Raw genomic sequence first — 17,440 nt, forward strand, 5'->3', positions numbered from 1 at the left:
ATCTGTGTCTCTATTTCTGCCCTGCAAACTGGTTCATCTGTACCATTTTTCTAGGTTCCACATAGATGCGTTAATATACGATATTTTTTTTATCTTTCTGACTTATGGACACTGTATGGACACCAAGGGGGGAAAGCGGCGGGGGTGGGTGGTGGTTGTGTGATGAATTGGGAGATTGGGATTGACATGTGTACACTAATATGTATAAAATGGATAACTAATAAGAACCTACTGTATAAAAAAATAAATAAAATTAAATTCAAATAAAATTAAAAGATAAAATAAAATCGTCTTAGTTTCAACATAAAAAAATGGTTTCCTGGAGAACTGGACATTTTACATTAAGGAAGTAAATTTCTAGTATGTTCTGGCAAGTAACATGTCACTTGTGGTCTCATTCAAGTAGCTTTATTAGATCAAAACAACACAATGAATTTGCTTTAATACTATGAGGCAAACATAAACACAGAAGCCATGAGAAAGGGGTTCCCACTGGCCAATGATGTCACAATTTGCTATTAAAAGGTTAATGGCAGAAATTGAACAAAACACACTGACTAAATAAAAACTCATGATGACACTGAAAAAAAGGAAAGCCAAAACAAACAAAACCCCCAAACCAACCTAGCTGGAAGAAACTGAGCACCGAAGTTTTATGCCCTAAACTGATGAAAAAGGAAAAAGAATTAGACGCTTATTCTGCCTTTCCTTTACCGATTCTATTTTTTGGGTAAGTAAATAGCCCTAATTAACAAGGAAAAATTATTAATTACAAGAGTGGTAGGTATTAAATGTAAAAGGAATGTTAAATTAGAAAATCACCATTTTGTGATCCAATGAAATAATGTAGGCAATGACCATAAATGGAAGAGATCATTAGAGAAAAGGCTAATAAGGGACATTTCAAGAGAGGCACCAGGCTTAAGCATCTGAATCCCTAACCTTCTCAGCATAACTAAAGTGGGCCAGCCAGACAACATGTGCCTCCTGAAATATGGCAAGAGGAAGTAGCCAGCACCATCTATGAGTTATTTTGGCCAAAAAGTTGAACCTGAATCTGATCATCCTTTGAGAGCTAATTTCCAGTTTACAGAAATAAAATGAAGCATGAAGGAACCCTTACACCACACAAAGGCAGACAAACAGAGAACATGCGACATTCTTCAGGACAAATGACCTGTTTTTTTTCAACAATGACACTGAAATTAAAAGAAGGAGGTGGGACATTACCAGATCAATAGAGGCTTCAGACATGTATCAACTAAATGTAATGTATAGACTTTGCATCTTGATTTGAACAAACTAGTTGCAAAAAGATTTTGAGACACTTGGGGAAATCTGAATATGGACAGGGTACTAGACAACACCAAGGAATGACTTCATTTTGTGAGGTGTGACACTGGCACTATAATTACATGTGTCTTGCAGAAGTAAACTGAATACACATGGAAAAAAGACATGGCATCTGGGTTCACAAAGAAAAAAGAGAGAGAAAACTAGTGTGGCGAAATCTTGAAAATTACTGACTATAGAGGATGGGACTGTGAGTTCATCACAGTACTCTTTCTATTTTTGTATATATTTGAAAATTTTCAAACAAAAATATTTCTATGTTAAAATGCCCCAAAGCCAAGCAAAAGTTTCCAGAAAGGGAAGGCTTCTGTTTGCCTCCTAGATCTCAATAATCATAATTCCATAATCATAAACTGCATCTTTGGTATTTCCACCACTGAGCAAAAGGATTGATGTAATGTTTTCACAAACTACTAAAAAAAGGAATCTAGAAAAACACTACCTTAGGAGCCTGTTTAAACACTGTTTGCAAATGCTCAGGGATTTAATGGCTTTGCAGACAGGAGAATTTATGAATATTTAACAAATTAAAGTTGCATCTTGTTTCCATTTTAAATCTCCAAAAAAGGAACTGCTGCTGTTGCAAAAAGTAAACCACCCCAAAAAATATGGTTCAAGGTCTTAGTTGGAGGACTACTGCAAAGAGAAATCCTGTAAGCATTTTAGTTCCTTAGTTAATATGCTATTTTAAATCAAGTCAATTTTCTGCCATATCTATTTTACATAACTTTGTGCACACACATATATGTATATATGTTGTTTGCAAGTGAAATCACGGTAGTCACTTTCACACTAATTTTCAATTAGTTCCTGTTTTACTGTTGTATGAATAGTATGTTACAACTATTAAAAACATTGAAGGGAAGTTTGAAATTTAAGAGTTTCACTCAAACTAAAAAACGAGAGAAGAGGAAAACCAAAAGTTATGAAAATTTGAGATTACTGGCAATTTAAATTTTAGAAGTCTGGAATTTAGCATGGCACACACAGCAAAGTTCCACCCAACGGAAATAAAAACCAGTCTCATGCTCACCAGATGTGCCATAATGCTCAATTTGTGCAGTGAAGGCTGCCGATTGAACAGAACCACGTCTCCATCTATGAGGTGTCTCTCCACAATGTCCCCATACTTGAGCTCCTGAGCCATCTTTTCTCTGTTTCCATATTTCAAAAACCTTAACATACAATAATAGACATAATCTGTGAGAACAAAGTTTCCTCAGCAAGTTTCTCCCTCTTCATATCAGGATTCAGTCTCTAAAATGATCACATTTCATCGTATTTAAGGTGCCTCCATACGCCATTAATTAAACTACAACAACAACAATAAAATTTTATTTTATTTTATTTTTTGGCTGAGCCGCATGGCTCGTGGGATCTTAGTTCCCTGACCAGGGATCAAACCCTGGCCCCCAGTAGTGAAAGCGCTGAGCCCCAATCACTGGACCCGCAGGGAATTCCCTAAACTACAACAAACTGCTTGTAAGATCTATCTTAATTTTAGAAACGTCAAGATATGATAAAAGCATGTCTTGGAATCATAGAAATAGAGTAATAAACCAGCTTCTCCCACACGGCCCTGGTGATATGTTTGAATCTCATGAGACAAAAAGGCACTGGTGATCAGCTCATCTCGCTGTGAAAAGCCAGAACGGGCAAAATGCATGTCTCCTGGGTCATGAGCGCACTGAGGTAACCCCAGGGCGCCCAGGTGACATAGACAATGATCTGCTTTCATATCCCAATGCATTCTGTCTTTCTAGATCCAATAACATTAAATGCTATGGAATAAATGAACACTGTGCGTACATTCAACAAGCCAAGCAGAGCAAACGAGCAATGTACCTAGGCTCACTGCAATTTAAATAGATATTTTCCACGTACTACAATATCACAACAATTGTACTTTGGAGTGCATTCTGTGCTAAGTATGGTGACAGTAAGCTTGGTCATGAGAAGACAGTTACATCCAACCAGATCGGGAAAGCATTACCTTTTCATTTGCATGTGTCTCTGCTGAATGAAATTGGCTCCTGGGTGAACTTCAGGGCCATTTCGAACCAGCTTCCTCAAAAAGTTGATGTTTGCCTTGTTCACCTGGTGGACCACAATATAAAGCAGAATGAGACACTGTTAATTCTAGAAGCTAGCACACTATACTGAACTGGATCTCAGTCTTTACTTTCCTTATCTTGTCCTAGGAGAAAGAGAGGCACCTGCAGGCACCCTGCTGCCAGGGTCTTGAGTGTAAGGACAACAACGGGATGGCACCAGGTTCAAGTCTGAACTTGGTCACTCACTTGCTGGGTGACAGGGCCAAGGCCTTTACCGGCCTTTGGTTTCCCTAGTGGTTCAAAGAGTGGACTGGAATGATCTACAGGGACCTTCCAGCATTCTGTAATCCTAAAAACAGGTGGCGGCTTCATCTGCAATGATTTTCCATGGGCTTCTAAGGTTTAAAAGTTGTGACACCAGCACCATAGGCCCTGGTCTGTACGGCCATGTCCTGTAGCCTCTTGGACAACAGTCTCATGGGACACCACTTCAGAGAAGGAAACTCTGGATCATTAGTAACTCAACCGAGGACACTTTCTACACAAGCTTAACCAGAAGCCTCTGTGGTTTGGGCTAATTATGACTCTCAAGGGCAAAGCCAAGGGCAATCAATATCCTCCTGTTACCAGGCCTTTCGATTATCTACACCTCGGTTAAAAAAAAAATACTGTAAATACCAGTTTACACTCATGATGAATATGAACTGAGTGTAAAGCAGTACAGCTTTTCTGGTTATGCATCAATAGCCTTAAAATATTCAAAGTCTTTGATTCACTGATTCTAATGTTTTAAAAATAATAACTATCCCAAGAAAATTAACTGGTGTTGTGTTTATCATAAGTTACTTTAACACCTGAGGTGTGAACTAAGACGGATGTTAAAGATGATATTATTTGGAAAAAAAAAAGTTGCAGACTTGTCTGTTCAATGTATATCTGAGTATATATACATAAAGGCAGACACAACTGTGGCTGTATGTGTTGTAGATATTACACATGGTGACATATGTATGAAGCAAACTGGAAAGATAAACACACATGCCAAACTGTGGGTCAGGTGGGTTACTGGGGATTTTCCACTGTCTGTTGTTTGGAATCTCAGAACATGACACAAAAGACTGGATTCAGACAAAATATTGAGCAACTCAATGTACTTACCTTCTCAGGAAAAGTTAGAATTTTGGCCACGTGAACTGGCACAGCTACCTCATCAATTCGGAGGTTGGGGTCAGGTGAGATGACTGTTCTGCCAGAAAAATCCACTCTTTTTCCTGAGAGATTGCCTCTAAATCGACCTAAATAAATAAAAATATATCACAGGCCTCCAAGGTACAACGTGTGCTGTTGGGGGCAATGTGACCAGAAAGCCCAAGGAGAGTCCGTGACCTCCAACTAGATAAGCGGACATACGTTCCCCAAAATGAAACAAAGGCAGTAGACCGTCTCCTGCACACATCTTTGGACACGTACCCTGTTTTCCCTTCAGGCGCTGGACGAACCCTCTGGTCCATTTCTTGGGCGCCATGTTGAGGGGAATGCCTGAGAGCTCACTGTTAATGTAGAGGGCGCACTGCAGCTGCAGGAAATCCCAGTCTTCCATGATCATCTGGGTCTTAGCTCCTGATATCCGATGCTAAGAATAAGCAGAGGATAAACAGAAACAAGCCTGGTCCATTTGACTTTCTCCATCAGACACTTCTGTTTTCATGCTAATGGGAAGCACTGACCTTTTTTTTTTTTTTTTTTGCGGTACGCGGGCCTCTCACTGTTGCGGCCTCTCCCATTGCGGAGCACAGGCTCCGGACGTGCAGGCCCAGCGGCCACGGCCCACGGGCCCCAGCCGCTCCGCGGCATGTGGGATCCTCCCGGACCGGGGCACGAACCTGCGTCCCCTGCATCGGCAGGCGGACTCTCAACCACTGCGCCACCAGGGAAGCCCCACTGACCTTTTTAATGACATCATTTAGGAAAATGATTTCTGTCAATTTCATTGTCAGATCATCTTCATTGGTGCCAGACTTCAAATCACTCACGACAGAGGGTCTAATACACAGAGGAGGCACTAAAAGTCGTGTGAGAATCAAATCGGAGGGCTTTCCAGCTTCTGGATTCATCAGAAGTAGAGGGACATCTTCAGCTGGGATTCGTTTAAATAAATTCAGAGCTACTAAGGGATTCAAGTTTTCCTATGGAAAGGAGGGAAGGAAGGAATGGAGATACATGTTAGTTTTCCACAGCTTAGGCAAAGGTTTACTTCTGCATGTCCTCTAACCTATCTGCCACTTAAATGATAATATGCACAAGTGATGACAGAGACTTCTGATAACATGCTACGTTGCAAGGGCCCTAAAAATGTTCATGCCTTTTATTCCAATAATTTAAGCCAACAATTCCACTCCTCGTAATTATTCCAAAGGGTATGATTTTAGAAATTAACAGAAAGATTCAGCTACAAGGATGTTCACTAAAGCTGTTCTTAATGGTGGAAAGCTGGAAACAGCCTGACAGGTGACTGAGTCAATAAAATCATGGTACATCCATACATGGAAAACTATGAAGCTATTAAAAACAAAAAAGAAGCTACGGAAATGTGGCTACTGCCATGAAAGGTGTTCACAAAATATTGGTAAATGAGATAAGTATGTCTATAATGTGATCTAATCTGGGGGAAAATGTACATCTATATAGAAAAGAGGAAATGGAAGAGTTTACCAAGGTGTGAACAGGGCTGTCTTTAGATGAGTGGAATTATCATCTTTTTGCTTCTTTTTTTACATTTAAACTTTCTGTAGTGAACTTATATTGTCTTTGTATTAACTTCACTTAATAGAAGTGCTAGGCTCTAACAACTTACACATAAGAACTATGTAAATTATCATAGATATTCAAACATCACAGCTAAGAATGGTCAGATTGTGTTGTTGCTGGTTATTAAATTTTCTTGGGATCAAAGGTTTTGACTGAGACTATATGTTATAAGCAGCATTTGCTATGCAATAACTTAATGAGAAGGGGAACAAAGTTAAGAAAGAAACGTTTGAACAGCCAGCTACTGCTCTTAGAACACTGCCAATGAAAAGTTTCTGTGGTCCCGCCCTGGAGGAGATGGCAGTGCAGCTGGGTTCTTCTAGGAATCCCTCCAGAGGTTTTCCGGTCTGGGTCCCTGTCCAGAGAAGAATGCCCCTCCTCAGCACCCCTGTCTCCCAGTGATGGGCACCTCGCTGCCACCAGAAGAAATCAGGGAGGGAGTATAAAACTAATAGAATTCTAGAACGGCATGAAGGCCAGATGTCACCTGCAGTACCACAGTCAGTCCTAGATGAGAACGTCATGGAGCTGGAGGCTGTCCAGGAGGGCAAGGAAGGCAGGAGGACTGGCAGGAGCCTGGAAACCAGTTCTCAGCAAGAGCAGCTACCCGAGAGTGACAGAACAACTGCATCCCAAGAGGCACGTGGAAGAGGCGGCTGACTTATCGTTACATGCCAGGAAGCAGAAATCAGGGACTGATGGACGGTAGAGCAGGGCTCAGCTTTGTACACGGCGGAATACCCTAACAGCTTGAGTTCTCTAGCAATGCAGCGTGGCTGCCTCGGTTGGTGGTGAGATGACACGGCTAGAAGGACATCAGCCAGGGCAGCCTAACACTCAGTCTGCAGGGATGATGCCATCTATGGAAAGACTCTTATCTGCAGGTCCACCACCCCCTGGATTTGTATTAAAATTGGGAATGGATATATGTTAGTCTTCTGGGGATAGAGTCCGGAGTTTTTGTCAAGTCCAGGTTGGGTCGCATGTCTAAGGTCACAGAATAAATAAGCGGCAGAGCTGGGCTCTAATCTCAGGTCTGTCTAACCCCAAAGCCAAAGCTCTTAACCACCACCCTAAACCACGTCTAAGGTGTCGCCTGGGTCTGGTGAGCTGGGGCGGACAGGGAGATGGTGGCAGTGGGGGACACCCTGAGAGGCAATCTAGACGTGTGAGACAAGTGACTCCTAAGTGGGAGGGGGTCACCTCCTGGGCCCAGCCATTTAGGCCTAGTCACTTGGAGACTTTTCCAAACAAGATGCCTCCCAGGCCCCAGTGGAGAATTCTATTGCAGAGTGTGTGGAGCAGAGAAGCGGTCCCCAGCAAGTAATGACAGTGGCCGCAGGGGTCCAGGCAGAGAGCTGGCAGGGGAAAGTGGTAGTGGATGTCAGGCAGGTTGATCTCGGAGCAGCAGGGGAGGCTGCAAGTAAGGCCACACCCCAGAGAGCTGGGGCACCCCTCAGGCTCACTGACAAGGCTGCCAGCCAGGCTTCTGACTGCTTTCTACACAGCCATCAGCCTGGAAGGTAGAATTCATCTACCATCATGACAGTAGAAGGACAAGATCCACTTTCTCAGCCTGCACCTTCACTTCCTCTGCAGGAGCTTAGTTCTAACTGCCTTGAAGACATTTCCACTGGAATGCACTGCTGATGCCCTCCCCCATTTCCAGAAGAACTACCATGTTTCCAGATGCTTGCGCATGTGTACCCGCTCGCCGCTGACCACCCTCTCACACCCAGCGCTACAGTGGCTGGTCATCAATTCCTGTCCATTCTGACTGCATACGATGACTCTGCCCCTGGCTCCACTATCACTACCCAGGTTCAGGATCTGTTTTCTTTTTGCATCCCCACCCCCCAAATCAAGGCATAATTTAAATACAGAAAATTGCACAAATCTTAAAGAGATTGATAAATCTTTACATGTATACACTGGTACACATATACCGCCATTCAAATCAAATAAAGAATATGTCCCTCTCTCCAGAAAATACCCTCATATCCCCTTTCCCAGTCAGTACTAAGCCCTTACCCCAGATCAGTCTTGCCTGTTCTTAGACTTGATCTAAATGGAATCATACGCTTTGTACGCTCTTGTATAAAGCTGCCTCCTCTCAGCAGGACCCTGAGACTCAGCCAGGCTGTGTGTGTCAGCTCATTTCTTTCATTTTGGGATACTACCCCATTGTGTAGATCTGGGACAATTTCTACATTCTCCTGTTGACAGGCATCCGGGCTGTTTCGAATTCTGGCTTTTATCAATAAAGCTGTAATGAACATACTTGTACAAATATTTCTGTGGACATATGTACTCGTCTCTCTTGGGTATACACCTAAGAGTAAAGCTGCTGGATCACAGGGTGAGTGTGGGTCTTATTTTATAAGGAATTGCCAAACTGTTGTTTGGAGTGGTGGAAACGTTTCACACGGCCACCATCAACGTAGGAGGGCCAGCTGCTTCAGATCCTTGCCAGCACTCGGTTTTCAGTTGTTTTACATTTTAATTTTGCTGAGAGGGTATGTGTGTGTGTAGTTTTAATTAGTATTTCCCTGATGAGTGACAACATTGAACTTTTCATCTACTGATTGGCCATTTGAATATAACCTCTTGTGAAGTGCCAATTCAAGTCTTGCTTCTGCTTTCAAAAATCGGGGTTTTCTGGGACTTCCCTGGCGGTCCAGTGGTTAAGACTCCGCCCTTCCACTGCAGGAGGAATGGGTTCAATCCCTGGTCAGGGAACTAAGATCCTGTAGGCTGTGTGGCGCAGCCAAAAATAAATAAATTAAATTAAAAAAAAAAAAAATTCGGGTTCCCCCCCTTACTGATTTATAAGAACTGTGTCCTATATTCTGGACATGAGAGTCCTTTAACAGACAAATGAAGTGTGACTATTTGCTCCCACTGTGTGACCTGCTTTTTCATTTTTGTAATGGTGTCTTCTGATGAGCAGTCAGGCTCGTCTAAAATTTCATTATTAATTCATGTCCCTTCTCTGCTCAAAATCTCAATGGCTCCACATTCCCCAAGAGTGGGATGCCCTCTGGAAGGCAGACTCAGCTGTTCGTCCTTCCTACAGCACAGGCTATGCTCCGATGGCCTTGGCTAGGACTCTCCCTCCACCGCTCACTGTTATCTTGGGCGACGCTGCCGCATGGTTGCTGTGAGGATTAAATACAAGGCAATCCACAGAAAGAACTTGGAACAGTGCTGGAAGGCAAAAGCAGTCACTACATGCAAGGGGCTTTTAGTAGCGCCGTCAGGACTTTCAAACAGAACCTCAGCGTCAGAACAAGCCTGAACGCTGCCACCTGGACGTGCTGAGCTCGTTGCCCTTGACTCTCTAAACCCTACTCAAGTTTAAGGACCAGAACAAACCACACCTTTCTTCACAGTCCCCCCTAACCAAGTCCAAAGTGACATATTCCTCCAGATTTCCCACTGAACTCACTGTCCTTGCCATTCCTGTGACAGTTGGCACTGTGCCCCATGGTACTGGCTATGTTTTCACAGATTAGTGACCTACGACACATCTAAACCGTGGGATCCCTGAGCACAGACCCACTGCCTTGCAGTTCCTGACACTCCCCCGCAGGTCTCACAGTTTGGTACTCAGCAGCCACTCAACTAATTTCTTAGTTTGGTATACTATCAATTCTAGAAGGTACCAAGAGACTTAAGTGCTAATCAAACTCAGAACAAGACACTTCATAAAATTCTACTAATTAAGTTTGTGCCAGGTAAAGTACCTACAAATTCTTCTATGTCATTTTGCATGTGAGAAACAGGATCGCTCAGTGTATGCCCTACACAGCTGTAATTTTACAATCTTCTACAATGAAATTGTAACGTGTGTTATCCGTACAATTAAAAACGTGTTAGTTACGAGGCTGACGCACATTGAACTTAGTGCCAGATGGATGCCTGTCATGTGGAGTACTCCCGGAGATCTAGCTCCGGGGGACCTCTCATTCTGGAGGAAGCTGTGTACCCAGAGGGGGAGGGAGAGGACATTCCATGCAGAGGGAGGCAGGCTTGCATTCCAGGCTCACCTGTGCCCTCCCCAGTAGAGGCTCTACTTCTTTGTTATGCTCGATGGCGGTTTCGAAGGACTGAAGGAAATTTGACACGATAGGATCCACCACTTTCTTGTTGGTCTTGTATTTCTCATGGATTATCTTCAGTAACCCACATTTCTTTACAGTACCTGTAAGAGTTAATTTATTTTACCACGGTTGGAAAAATCAGGTTCTTGGTTAGGCTGGCCTGAGGCTGCGGTCTAGGAAATGCAGTTACAGAAACTGCCACCACGATGAAAGATGAGAGGTGCATCCACTCACCATTAAAGGCGCCACAATGATGGCACGTGTTCTTCTTCCGGCATTTATCAGAGATTTTCTTCTTCAGCCCTCGCTTCTGGAGGTAAGTCAGGCCGGGCCTCTTCAGATAATCCAGAAATTGCTTCTTCTCCTCCTGGGACAGCATGATGTGGCAGCAGGTTTTACAGATCATCTTTTTAAAATTAAACAAAACAGGTAAAAGGCTAAGAGAGGATGACAAAGTCTTTTCTTTCAATTCCTTTAAAACAAACTTTTTTGATATGATCTCCTGAGCTTTGGCCAGTAACAGATTTTTTTCTAAGTCTCTTCTTTTTTAAAAAAGCCACCACCCCCCCTTGCCCAGGACACTTAGCTACAATGTACAGATCTACATGAAGACACGCAAAGGCAGCCCATGTTCACCAGAATGCTGGCCATAGTCAGAGCCAGCTGGTGGCGTTTTTGTTAACTATTTTTTCTTTTTTGTGCTGTTCTGTACTGCTTGAATTACTAATATTTTTTACAATGCCTATCTACCACCTACTCAAGGAAAACCAAGGAAAAAGAATTTTTAAGCAATTTAACTTATTACAAGATGAAATAGTTTTTAGTATAAAAATGTTCTCTACATGTATCTCCCACCACTCATCATTCCCAAGCTCACTCTAATGTCCCTAGATCAGTAACTCCCAGGTTTATACCTTGGAGATGAACACATACATGCTTACCTGTAAGATGCCTATGACTGCTCGGAAGTACCCCACATGAAAACATGGCAATTCCAAGTCAATGTACCCATAGTGGCCCAGACAGTCAGCCAAGTTCTTCCCACAGGTTTCACAAGGACGGTCCTTCTCACTCGTACCCTGTGGATAAAAGCACACCATAATCAATGGAGACCAGTGGACAGGAAAGTGGGACCAGTCCTCACAGGTGACCAGGGGACTCAGAGTCACAATCACCTGGGAAACTGCAGGGTATTCACATCCGCCTGACCAAAGGAGGCTGGAGTCCCTGAGAGGTGCAGGCGAATGGGGGAGGTGGAAGGAAGCCCTTGCTTCTTCCTCTTTGGTAAGTCACCAGTTTCATCAGCAAGTCAAAACACATGGAACCAGGAAGGGCAGGGGTCTTACCATCCTGTGGTCAAGCACCCCATATAGCAGTGGGGCATGGTTGTTGTCCTGGCTATACAGGTTCTTACTCACAACCTGGATGTGAGCCTGCTGGCGCATCTCCTCAGCTGACTTCATTCCAAAACAGATGTGGCTTCTGGAATGGAAAGAGATAGGGGAACAGTTACATCAAAACCACTTACCAAAAATAGCATTTATGCATATGACCCACCATAAGCAACCTTACCCTTCCAACTCCCTATAGGCTCTGCTCTCTCATTATTAAATGTCACTTCATCCTGCTGACTCGTTCCCTCTTAAGTTTCTTTTGTGGTCTCTTCTACTGCCTTCTCTTGAATATTGGCGTCTCTCCCTACCTAGGGTTACAACCCTCAAACTTTTTTCATTCTACACATTCTTTCTGAGTGGTCTGTCTAATCTCTATCTGCAGGCCAGCTATCTCCGCTCAGCTGAAGACCATACAGATACTTCTTCTGGACAGTTAACAGGCACCTCAAACTCAGCACATCTAAAACAAAGCCCGGAACTTTCTCGCCCAAATCTGTTCCTTGTTCATTTTCCAAAAAAAACTGGGGGTTTATGTATGATGTGCCAGGCACCATCCTCAGGGGCTGAGGATACAGATTAGATAAGAAAGGGAATTCCCTGCCAACATGGGGCTCAATTTCAGGGAGGGCAAGAAGGAGAATAAACAAATAGATACACAAAACTGCATAGATGCAGGGAAGGAAAATGACGTGAAGCGGTAGAGGAGAGTCTGAGGAGACCATGTCGTGTGGCCAGAAAGTCTGGAAAATTGACATTTCCGCTGAATTCTGAATAAGAGGGAGCCAGCTGTAAGATTGCCCAACCAAGAAATTCTGTGTGTCAATCTCATTTCTCCCTTACCCATCCCTACCAATCCTGTCAATTTCACACCCCTCAAACTGAGAGAATGGCCATCATCAAAAAGTCTACAAATAATAAATGCCGGAGAGGGTGTGGAGAAAAAGGAACCCTCCTACACTGTTGGTGGGAATGTAAATTGGTACAGCCACTATAGAGAACAGTATGGAGGTTCCTTTAAAAAGTAAAAATAGAGCTACATATGATCCTGCCATCCCACTCCTGGGCATATATCCGGAGAAAACTATAACTTGAAAAGCTACATGCACCCCAATGTTCATTGCAGCACTATTTACAATAGCCAAGACATAGAAGCAACCTAAATGTCCATCAACAGATGAAGGATAAAGATGTGCTGTAGATATATACAGATATATGCATATATATATATATATATACACAAACACACCCACACAGTGAAATACTAGCCATAAAAAAGAAAGTAATAATGCCATTTGCAGCAACACGGATGGATCTAGATATTATCCTAAGTGAAGTAAGCCAGACAGAGAAAGACAAATATCACATGATACTGCTTATATGTGGGGGAAAAAAAAGATACAAATAAACTTATTTACCAAATAGAAACAGGACTTTCCTGGTAGGGCATTGGTTAAGAATCCACCTGCCAATGCAGGGGACACAGGTTTGAGCCCTGGCCCAGGAAGATCCCACATGCCGCGGAGCAACTAAGCCCGTGCGCCACAACTACTGAGCCTGTGCTCCAGAGCCCGTGAGCCACAACTACTGAGGCCGCGTGCTGCAACTACTGAAGCTTGTGCACCTTGAGCCCGTGCTCCGCAACATGAGAAGCCCGTGCACCGCAACAGAGTAGCCCCTGCTGGACGCAACTAGAGAAAGCCCTCGTGCAGCAACAAAGACCCAATGCAGCCAAAAATAAATAAATAAATAAATATATTTAAAAAACAAAACAGAAATAGACCCACAGACATGGAAAACAAACTTATGGTTCCCAAAGGGAAAGGGGGGAGGGAAGGGATAAATTAGGAGTTTGAGATTAAAGTATACACATTCTATATATAAAATAGATAACCAACAAGAACCTACTGTATAGCACAGGGAACTATACTCAACATTTTGTAATAGCCAATAAGGGAAAAGAATCTAAAAGAGAATATATATATATAATTGAATCACTGTGCTGTACACCTGAAACTAACACAACATTGTAAATCAACTATACTTCAATTAAAGAAAAAAAAAAGATTCCTCACTGCCTGCAAGATGGCTCTGAAACAAAGCTTCAAATCTGCTTCCTTCTCATCACTATACTTTCTCCCTCCTGTAAGCTCCTGGAAGAAGGCTGTTCTGCCTGAACCCCTTGCCCACCTGTGCTGTCAGAACCCCCTATGCCTACCCTTGTCCTCGCACTTGTCCTATCCAACGTTGACTTGTCTACCTTCTCCAGCTAGACTAGGCAGTAAGGTCTTACTCATGTCATATCTTCATGTCTGTCCTCGGGGCCAGAACACAGTACCCTCCTCACTAAGCAGCTTCAAGAATGACTGATTTGTTTCTCTGCTGGAAGGTCTAAGGAGAGGTCGTGGCCTACTAAATGAGCTCTGAAGAAGGTCCAGAATAACAGCCTCACTTCTGAGACTGCTATCCATCTGCCTGTGATACAGCTTTCTAGCTGGCAACTCCGTTCTTTTGGTCAGCAAATACTACCTCCGTGTCATGTGCTCTGCAGCAAAATGAGTCCCCGCCCCAGGTTGCTCCCATTCAATGACCAAAGATTCGCTGGAAGGCGTCATCGTCTCACCTCAGGAGAACTCGAGCTTCGGCCCATGGTGCACGGATCGCCAAAGTTCCCACCACATCCCCCAGGTTCCCACCACATTCCCCCTTCTCCGCCCAAGGAACCACCCCTGGCCTGGGTTCCCCAGGTCGTGAAAACCCTCTGCCCGATCAATATCCATTAATCTAACCTGATACTCCTGAGCTGTGCCCACACCTCCCACTGATTCCTGGCCCTTCCCTTCCAACCGACCTCACCTCTGACCCCTCCCTGACCTCGGACCCCTCTGCCCCTAATTTCTCTGCTCTTCGGGGAGTTTTGCTCCATCTTACATTTTCTTGGCCACATCCGTCTCCCGGAACTGCTCCTTCACCATGATGACGGCTGCCGGGGCTCCCTCCTCGAGACTCTTTGAGCTAGATTAGAAATACGATGCTCACAGCACCCGCCCGGGACTAATTCTTGACTGGTTGCTAACACATCCCCGGCATTTTTTCGGCCACCGTAGCTCGCCCCACGTGCCCGCCTCCACTTCCGCTACTCGCCGGCGCTTCTGTCTGTTAAGAGAGGCTCCGAACACGCCGCTTTTCGCCTTCTCTCTACACTGCCATCTGGCGGCACCTCCTTGAAACTGTACCGAAACCTCCATGGTGTTTTCAAAGTCCCGTTTCCGGTCCATTTCTTCTTGTCACCTGACACCTGCAAAGAAACTACAACCCCCTGCCTCAAAACTTTTAGAAAACCAGAGAGCCAAAAATTGCATACAATGGAAAATCGTCTTACCAACATCAATACCATCTTAATTAAGAGCCTCTAATTATTTAAGGAAAGGTGGAGGCTAAAATGAACCTGCCCAAGGAACAGAGGACTTCATCTAGATTATCTAGAAAGAAAGTAAACAGGGCAGAAAACACAGCCATGCATGCACCTCCAGTTCACAAAGTTATTTTGAAAAAGAAGAAGAATTAAACTTATATTATTGATTACAAAAACAGAAGATGAAAATCTGTGAGTTTAGTGTGAAAAGTGAGCCATGCTGAGCTAGGGAAACAAGATGAAGGGAGAATAGGAAGCGATTATTCACGTACTGAGGAAATAAATTTCTTATCTCACACCTCACACCCTGTGGGAGGTGATCCTAGTGTGACATCTTAGCGCATGATACTAGAGAGAAAACCATTCCACCATAGGACTCAGGGCTACAGAACCTGAAACTTACTTCTTTACTATTTGTGAGAAACTCTAAACAGAAACCAATAAAGTGGTTCAACACTTTTGAATTTTAAGGGATGCTGTCTTCAGACTTTATGGATCCCCACTAGTAAAACATATGTCACAGACAGAAAGCAAAGCAAACCAGATTTTCCTATTTCAGCAGTTAATATATCTTTGAAGATTTGGTGAGTGATTTTCATTATCTAGAAGTTAAAAACAAAGATTCTGGAACCACAGTATCCATGGGTGTTTAGGCACTACTGCTTAAAAGTTGAGCGACCTTGGGAAAGTTCCTTAACCTCGTGCTGTCATAGTTTCCCCATCTATAAAAGGGACAAGTAATATGTACCCTAATTCTTAGAGTTGGTGGGAAGGTTAAATGGCAAAATAAGGGTAAAAGTACTCAGAAAGTAACAGACACATAGCAGCGCTCTCAAAAGCCTGCAACCTGATTTGTCGGTCTCTGAACCTGCATGCTTATGTTCTTTATTGTTACACGTATGTCTCACTGTAAACTAACAAATTTCTCTATCAAGCAGATACTTATTAAAAGCTCACTTTTGTGGGGATTAAGATTTTTCAGAAAAAGATAAAGAATTTTTTATTTTTAATTAGAAAATCAGATTCTCTAAGCTCAGAAAAAATAAATTAATTAAATAGCAATAAATTAAAACGGTCAGTTTTGCGTACTTGAAATAAAAGTTTGAGTCCGGGTTTCTGTAGTTTCCCTAGCAGTAAAATGAGGAGGCTGGTCGAGAGGACCTCCAAGGACGCCTTCGAGCTTTACCAACCTCTGACGCGGTTAGAGGGGAATTAACTTTAATCCGGTTTACCGGAATTTTAAGTAGAGACGGTTCAAGATAATGAATTGAAGTGGAACACGTGCTTGCGTAAACCTGGTCGGCCCAAACTGTTCCCCCCCCGGACTGGCCGTTCACGTTCCGGGGGTGTGGCGAAAGAGCGAAGAAACCAGGTCTTATACACTTTCAATCAGGCATTAGCGCGGTCGGCCTCGCGGCCTGGCCACGCCCCCACGCCGGCGTCTCCCGGGGTCCTTCCGTGAGCGTTGATATGATTGGCCGGCGGAAGATAGTTCTCTTTTCCTTCCTGGCTGCTTGAAGATCAGCCGCCGTTATGGTGAGTCTTTGCGGATCCAGGGATCATCCAACGCGTATCTGGGCCATCCTCCGTCCCCTGGTCCCGCCGTTAGCACTACGGCCGCCCGAAGCCCGATTGCTCTTCCCTGGCCGTGTCTGACGGAGGCCGGTTGCCGAGGGCCGGGGAGCCGCCGGCGGGGAGTCCGGGCTGCGCTGTCGACCCAGACATGCCGGGCTTCGGAGTCCTCGGAATGGGGACCGCGGGAGCGGCTGCTGCGTTTGTCGGCTTCGTGGAGTCTAGTGGGTGGGGTGGGGTAGGGTGAGGAGAGACACATCGCACTTGAACGCTTAATTTGGGGTAGGCGGTTCGCCGGTGAAGGCAGCCCAGGAGGAGAAGAGGGTGTCGGCAGTGCCCGGGCGTGTTGCGACGACTGAAACCGTTCCCACGTGTAAGCTAGAATATTGTCAGCCGAATGGATCCTCTTGTTTCACAGGGGGGAAACAGGCCCCGGGAAGAGGAGCCACTTTAAGGCTTGCCATGTCATGATTAGCTCATTAGAAGGTTCACCTGTTTTTAACCCCACTCTATCTGCGAGCTTTTTTTTTCCCTTGACCCTTACTTTCAAGAATTGAATATTGTTGAAGTGAACTTAGTGTGGTGTGGTTTTTCAGACTGCAGTCGAAAATTAGTCAATCTACTATGAGAGCTTTTTTTTTTGGTGAATTATTTTAGTCAGTGTAAGCACGCTGAATGCCCACATTTCTTGGTAGTCACTCATAGTGTAAAAGAGCAACGGGGCCATTTAGAAGGGGGTACAGT

At 44.1% G+C, this 17,440-nt stretch overlaps 2 protein-coding genes across 7 annotated transcripts in view; one reads left to right on the top strand and one right to left on the bottom strand.

Moving 5' to 3' along the window:
• Window positions 1–15,059, bottom strand: part of POLR3A (RNA polymerase III subunit A) — a 55,992-nt gene extending 40,933 nt beyond the window's left edge. Inside the window, exons 1-10 of one of the 4 annotated variants that reach the window (XM_089897753.1) lie at window positions 14,641–15,059; window positions 11,665–11,800; window positions 11,260–11,397; window positions 10,553–10,724; window positions 10,265–10,419; window positions 5,354–5,593; window positions 4,878–5,040; window positions 4,566–4,702; window positions 3,347–3,450; window positions 2,387–2,528 (exon numbers count right to left, since the gene is read on the bottom strand). In XM_089897753.1, the coding sequence (XP_089753879.1) occupies window positions 2,387–2,528; window positions 3,347–3,450; window positions 4,566–4,702; window positions 4,878–5,040; window positions 5,354–5,593; window positions 10,265–10,419; window positions 10,553–10,724; window positions 11,260–11,397; window positions 11,665–11,800; window positions 14,641–14,684 (1,431 nt within the window). In that variant the 5' untranslated portion in view covers window positions 14,685–15,059. Of the gene's footprint in view, window positions 1–2,386; window positions 2,529–3,346; window positions 3,451–4,565; window positions 4,703–4,877; window positions 5,041–5,353; window positions 5,594–10,264; window positions 10,420–10,552; window positions 10,756–11,259; window positions 11,398–11,664; window positions 11,801–14,640 lie in introns of those variants that run through there. The other 3 variants (XM_022590976.3, XM_089897755.1, XM_089897754.1) reach the window with 3 other exon arrangements.
• A 1,524-nt stretch (window positions 15,060–16,583) lies between these two features.
• RPS24 (ribosomal protein S24) overlaps window positions 16,584–17,440 on the top strand; it is a 77,474-nt gene continuing 76,617 nt past the window's right edge. The window contains exon 1 of one of the 3 annotated variants that reach the window (XM_089897756.1): window positions 16,584–16,660. In XM_089897756.1, the coding sequence (XP_089753882.1) occupies window positions 16,658–16,660 (3 nt within the window). In that variant the 5' untranslated portion in view covers window positions 16,584–16,657. The remainder of the gene's footprint in view (window positions 16,661–17,440) is intronic. The other 2 variants (XM_022590979.2, XM_022590981.2) reach the window with 2 other exon arrangements.

This window comes from Delphinapterus leucas, chromosome 16, assembly GCF_059928025.1.
Source record: "Delphinapterus leucas isolate spDelLeu-1000000601 "Yukka" chromosome 16, BTC_Dleu_Yukka2, whole genome shotgun sequence".
NCBI classification, from domain to species: Eukaryota; Metazoa; Chordata; class Mammalia; order Artiodactyla; family Monodontidae; genus Delphinapterus; species Delphinapterus leucas.